Source organism: Glycine soja, chromosome 7 (assembly GCF_004193775.1).
Source record: "Glycine soja cultivar W05 chromosome 7, ASM419377v2, whole genome shotgun sequence".
NCBI lineage: Eukaryota > Viridiplantae > Streptophyta > Magnoliopsida > Fabales > Fabaceae > Glycine > Glycine soja.
Window position 1 is genome coordinate 37,177,906 of NC_041008.1, and position 6,155 is coordinate 37,184,060.

The 6,155-nt window shown below is 39.1% G+C and overlaps 1 protein-coding gene across 4 annotated transcripts; it reads right to left on the reverse strand.

Moving 5' to 3' along the window:
• Positions 1–725: 725 nt before the first annotated feature.
• Positions 726–4,051, reverse strand: LOC114419407. 4 transcript variants are annotated; one of them, XR_003668254.1, is made up of 3 exons: positions 2,312–4,051; positions 1,237–1,337; positions 726–1,147 (listed from the first exon to the last, which is right to left on the reverse strand). XR_003668254.1 is itself a non-coding variant. In XM_028385054.1 (2 exons), exons 1-2 carry the CDS (start codon positions 3,686–3,688, stop codon positions 1,299–1,301), a joined length of 1,416 nt encoding a protein of 471 aa, XP_028240855.1. In that variant the 5' UTR covers positions 3,689–4,051; the 3' UTR covers positions 726–1,298. The 4 variants fall into 4 exon arrangements, 1 of the variants encoding a protein (XP_028240855.1); XR_003668256.1 differs by adding an exon at positions 1,987–2,092 and having other exon boundaries at positions 726–1,337; XR_003668255.1 differs by adding an exon at positions 1,933–2,092 and having other exon boundaries at positions 726–1,337.
• Between the last annotated feature and the right edge of the window lie 2,104 nt (positions 4,052–6,155).

Genomic DNA, 6,155 nt, shown 5'->3' on the forward strand with positions numbered 1-6,155 from the left:
AAATAATCTTATTTTTTTACTTAAGATTATGAAAATTAAATGATACAAAGTAATTTTTTTAATTAGTATAAAATGAATTATTTTTGTTTATATGTGAGTTTAGAAAGAATATCTAATAACTAATAACCAAACCTGGTCGAGTCCTACTTTTGACACTTGGTAAAAATAACTAATAACCAAACCTGTGCCAAAATTATGCTTTTTAATCAACGAAGAAACTTTTTTTTATCCGAAATAAGAGATGTAATAACTTAATTATCTTGATTAATTAACCGAACTAGACCCCACTGTGTAATTAATGAAGGTCCGTCCACATAGAAGAAGAAATATTGGCAAAAGGGTCTCACTCATGAGTCGTCATTGTCTATAAAAGGCCAGCCACTCGTAATCGGAATATGCACACTTAATTCCTCTACAGAAAATTGAAATTGAAGTTACAATTGAAGCAGGCATGGCCTCTCACTCCTCTCACAGTTGCATCATTTTGGTTTTGTTCATTGCTATTTCATTCTCAAGCATGGACACTGCATTTTTCCCTCTATATCTGCATTCCCAACAACTCCGCCACAGCCATTCTTCCTAATACCCCACCAATTAATATTCCAAATCTCCCATTTCCATCTTTTTTCACCACCTTCAAGCACCAGTACTACTATTATATAGAGAGGAATGCACTTTTCTGTTTTACTCGAGTAATTTTTTGCTTAATAAAAACTAAATACAAATTGTAAAAACATATGCTATATATCTCGACATATTAAAATAAGTCCACTATTCTAGAAACGAAGGGTGTGTGGAAGCTTTGGCCTGAAAGCAGGTTGCGTTGGACGCAATTCCTATGCAAACACACCCTACGTTTCTGCTATCCAATTATATATACTTTGCTTGGACTTATTAAATTTAGAACTAGAAATCGCCGCATACAGAACCGAAATTCTGAAAATGCAAAAATTCTAATAGTAGAATACATTTGAGGAAAAAATAAACGAGCCTTCTGAGCAAATATAGTTATCACATCCCAACTACAGGGAAAATGTAGACAAATCAATAAAACAAGCAAATAAAGGAAAACCATTCTTTCAAAATTCATTAAGCTTCCCCTCTTATCCTGTTCATGACTATTTATATTGTAGAGAACTCCTTATGTCTGAAATGGTGAAAGAAAGTGTAACTTATGCTGATCAGATTTACAATTCAGATAAATAAAAGAACTCTAAATAGAATGTCTATTAGCACCTGGCAAGATGCTTTATCAAGATCCAGAACCACCAGTAGAAGTTTTGCAGTGCAGAATACTTCTAAAGGCAATAGATGCAGAGTAGAGGAGGATCGTCTACCTACAATTTGAAAATGTGAGATTTGCTAGTAGAAACTCAACAATTCACAAGTATATGAAAATACCAAATGCCATATTGGGCTTGGGCACATTCCAGTTAGTTAGAACTTTAATAATGCCGAGTCAGGTAGACAAACCATACTAAAACATGTTTCTCTTTTTAAATCATGAGTGACATTAAACTACATGAGTAGTTAACACTTGATGATGTTTTTAAGCCTGGATCAAACACACTACAAACTTAAAACTCCAGGGTGAACTGAACTTATGCAATGCAACATAACACAGGGTGAACTCAACTTAAACTCCAGATAAATGTTTCTTGAGCTTCTTTCAACATATTTCATTCTCGCAACATTTGAACATGTAAAACTAAAATAAGCAACTGACAAGGATGGATTCTATGGTACGAGTGGTAACATATCCATCTGAAAATAATGTTCACTACAAAACTAGAGAGCAAAGCCACACAACACGCAGAAGTAAACAATAGCACTAAAACCAAAACAAACAAAAAATCAACAGTTAAAATGCATTAAAGAAATGTTTTCTATACATAATTGCTAAAAAATGGTCAGGGCACCAACAGATAATACCTATGTTTATGCATCTGGATTGTCATACATACAGTCTGGAGTTTAAGGACTAACCGAAAGTCCAAAGCAAGCTCTCCCATGCTTTATTAATCAGCTTGTGAGACATGATCAAAACATCCATCGGCAATATATATTCCTTCCTCAATTATACAACCACAATCTACACAGAACGAAGTAATCCTCCTCAAATAGTTCAAAACCAAAGTAAGGAGATTATTGCCGCAAATTATTATATAATTTAACAGTGACAAGAATTCACTATAGCTCAGCATCATTTTGTGCATCGAGTACAAACATAAAAGTAACAACATCTAAATTCTACAACAACCAGGAAAGAAAAAAAAAAAAAAAAGCATCTACAAGACTAATGACCCTTAACCTTATCATCTGCCACAACATTGAGAATGGGCAAGCTACTGAGGAACTCGTCAAGGCCTTCAAAAAAACCAATCCCTTCAATATTATCCTCAGCATGTCCAGCAGCATTCCCTTCGCGGTCGCGCACTCCACGGGAAGGCTCCTCCACCTCATTGCTGAACTCCACATTCAAATCCAACTTCCCCAAGTTCCCAGCACCCCGCCTCCTCGAACCACCCAACGCAGCCTTCTTACTAGACTCCCCCCTCGCACCAGCCGGCACAGCAGAGGCAACATTAGCATCTGCACTAGCACCAGTAGCAGCATCACCAGAACCCAAATTCTCATTTCCTACAGGAGCACCCCTCCTAGGTCTCTTCACAGTTTCCCTCCTACCATCACCAGAATTTTTCTTCCCTCTAGTCCTCTTCCTCCCCCTATTCTTCCCACCCCTCCAGTCCCCGTCACCGGAATCGTCGTCGCTTGGGTCCGACAACTCGATAAACGCCGCCGCAGCCTCGTCGTCATAGTAAGCCCAATTCCTCTGAGGCCTCCTATAGGACGACCCCTTCAAGGGACAAGGAAACAAAGGCGAAAACGGGTTCCAATTCGAGGCATGCCCATTCACATCCTTTGAATTCCCAGAAAACCCTAATGGGAAAAACCCCCAACTACAATAAGAACCGTCTTTCCCACTCAACGGTGGCGGCGACCGTATCACCACCGCATGAAACCCCCTCCGACAACTCTGGCACCGTAAGGTACACTCTTCATAAACCTTCGGATATTCATACAGAACATAACAATAAGGACACGAGGTCCAGAAACTCGTTCCCGTGTCAGTTTCCACGGTCCGAGTCGACTCGGCACGGTTCGGGGTGGGATTAGGATTTAACTTGGCCGAATTATCCCTGGATCTAGGGTTCCGCCTCGGCGTGGGTTGAGGCTGCGGGGGAAGAGAATAATGTTGCGGCGCCGGAGCGGTGAGCAAGCGGAGCTCGCTGTCGTACATGGCTTTCTTGGCGGGAATGGAGAGCACGGACCAGGCATCGTTGACGAGGGAAAAGGCGTGGCTGGCGAAGGCGAACATGTTGCGGTGAGGGTCAAGGAGGAGCGCGAGGCGGCGATACTGGGCGGCGATGTGGTCCATGTTGGTGGTGTAGCGGAGGATTTGGAGGATCCCGTACCAATCGCGGTGGTGGTCGTTGATCCGCGACTCGCCGGCGAGGAGCGTGTCGATCACCGTCAGGAGGTGCTCCGAGGCCTCGTAGGTCGGGTCCGACTCACGCGCGCGGATCGCGAAGGAGCGCGCGCCGTGCAGGTCACGCGCGCTCAGGAGCTTGTTGGCGGTGTAGAGCCACCGCTCCGCCTCCGGTCGGTTCCCACCGCCGCCGACCATAGTGGTTGCAGGTCTTCGAAACGAAACGGGTGTTGGTAGTTAGTTAGGGATTGACGTTGTGGGGAGCGATGGCAGTTTCGTCATATGAATAATCTCTCGGGAGAGTGCCGCTGACATGGTTGTAGTAATTGAAATCACATTTCATGCTCTTTCACGTTTGTGCTGAGACAAGGCTAATGTTTTTTATTTATTTAATTATTTACTCTTTTCCCTTCACTCAATGATAGTTTAGGATGCTCGCTCCACTCTTCCATTTCTCTAGCTACTGTATCTCTGTGTCTGGATTTTTGGCCTGTAAGTGAGTGCCAAACAGGATCAGGAACACATACTCTATATATTCTCTCTCCTCATAAAATTTATTGAAAATATAAAATTTGATGGATCATGTTTCATATTTAAATTATTCTCTCATCAAATTTTATAATTTTTAATAACTAATTAAAAAAATATATTAAAGAGTATATCTCTAACATTTATCTTACATAAAAACATTAACAGCTAAATAGGTCTCTCACTAGAATTACTTTTCAAACTTATAATAATTCACACATATTATTTAACTAATTGAGTTAGGGTCTTTAATTTCTTCATATTTTGTTTCTTATCTATTTGTTTTATAAGAAGATTCCTAAAAAAAAAAACTTGTTATCACAGTTAAGAATTAATAAAATTACCCTGATTTATGAAACCTAAAAGTTGGTGCTTATGAATTCACGCTTACGGAATTAATTATTTAAGGAATCATCTCCATTAGAATCATAAAAGAAAATATAGATTTAAAGGAAAATACTTGGGAAACATGTCAAGATTATGGACTTACGCTGCGGAGTAAACAGGGTATTCAACACCCATTTAGGGCCTGCAGTCCACATAACTTTGAAACGGGCTCAAATATGCCAAAACCGACAAAACTAATTTTACGAATTATAACTCGGTGAAGGAAATTCCTATATATGCATTCCCACTAATTACTAAGTACACTACCCTTTCATATTTTCCCCCCAACTACCCTTTAATTGGCTGAAGTTGCAAATGAGTAAGTGTACAGAAATTGATTCCAAAATATATGTAACTCTTGTGAAAACTCAATTCCTAAAGTATTACAAGGAAATGCAAGCAAAAGGCATGTCCATAGTAACCTTGGTTTTGTTGCAAATTCATGGTGATTGCTTGCTCTTGATTGTGAGAACTTGTTATGAAATATACCTAGGTTGCAAGAATGTGGTGGATTAGACAACGGGAAAAGCGTCATTGATTCAGATGTTAGTGATTCTATTTAGGAGGATGGAAGCAAATTTATCATGATTCTGGTTCAGCATATCAATGTGGCTGAATTAATGAATGTTGTGTAGAAATTTGATGTGGATAACTCTATGATGCAACCTATGCAAGGTTTTACCACCAAGATTATGCACAACATTGATGGAGTTTTGAATCATGTGACACTATCAATGATGTTGGTCGCGCGTGATGGTGTGTTTGACATTGTAAATGGAAAAGGGTATTTAGGAAAACAAGTAACAAAAGTATGAAAAGGTGAGTGTACTTAGCATTTAATGGAACTGCATATAGTAATTTCTCTCAGTGAAATCAAGTTTTGGGCCTTCTTCGTCCAAGAAATGTTTGATTTCATTGTCTCCAACGAACTTTCAAATTAGCAAATGATAATTATACCTCCCTATTTGACAAATATACATTCCTTTTCCCTTTTTTTTTTACAATATTTTTCTTAAATACGATTCTAATTTATTCTCATTGGTTGGTGGAAATAATTTTTTGTTCACCCCCTTTTCTCCACCACTCGTCCCCTTTTCCGTGGCACTACCATTCACCCCCACTTTTACAACTTCGCCACTGATCACCTTCTTCCTCCGCCAATCACAATCAAGAGACAAGGAGAAATGTCTCCATGATTCGGCTTAAACAAGTAAACAAACACAGTCGCCGGTAACAAATTCACCCGAACTGATGAAATTAAATGAGGTCTATATTATATTATATCCTGTAAGTGTAGTTTTATTTTGTAGTGGCATTATTTTGTTGACTTCTAATTTAATTGTTTTTCTGGGATTGAAGGTGGAGCAACGGTACAGGCAAAATACCATAGTCAAGGGAAATTAGAGTTACAACTAAGAGTTTGGGAGAAGAGGATTGTTTTGGGGTTAAAATTGAAAGTTCTAGGCTCAAATATGTGGAGCATCATATAAGGCAACAACAAAGTCACTCGAGCTTATGAAATTGAATGCGCTTCATATTTTCCTACTCGTGGTCGTGGAGGAGGAAGGTAAATTGCAGGAAAAAAAACAAAATGAGCTTGTTTTCGAAAAACAGGGAAAATAATTTGAAATTGGGAATAAATAAGAAGGGCAATGAGGAAAAAAATATTGAAGAAAGGGAAAAGGGAGGTACATTTACAAATTAGAGGAGGTGTAGTTGACATTGGCCTTCAAATTTTCTTTTGTAGATG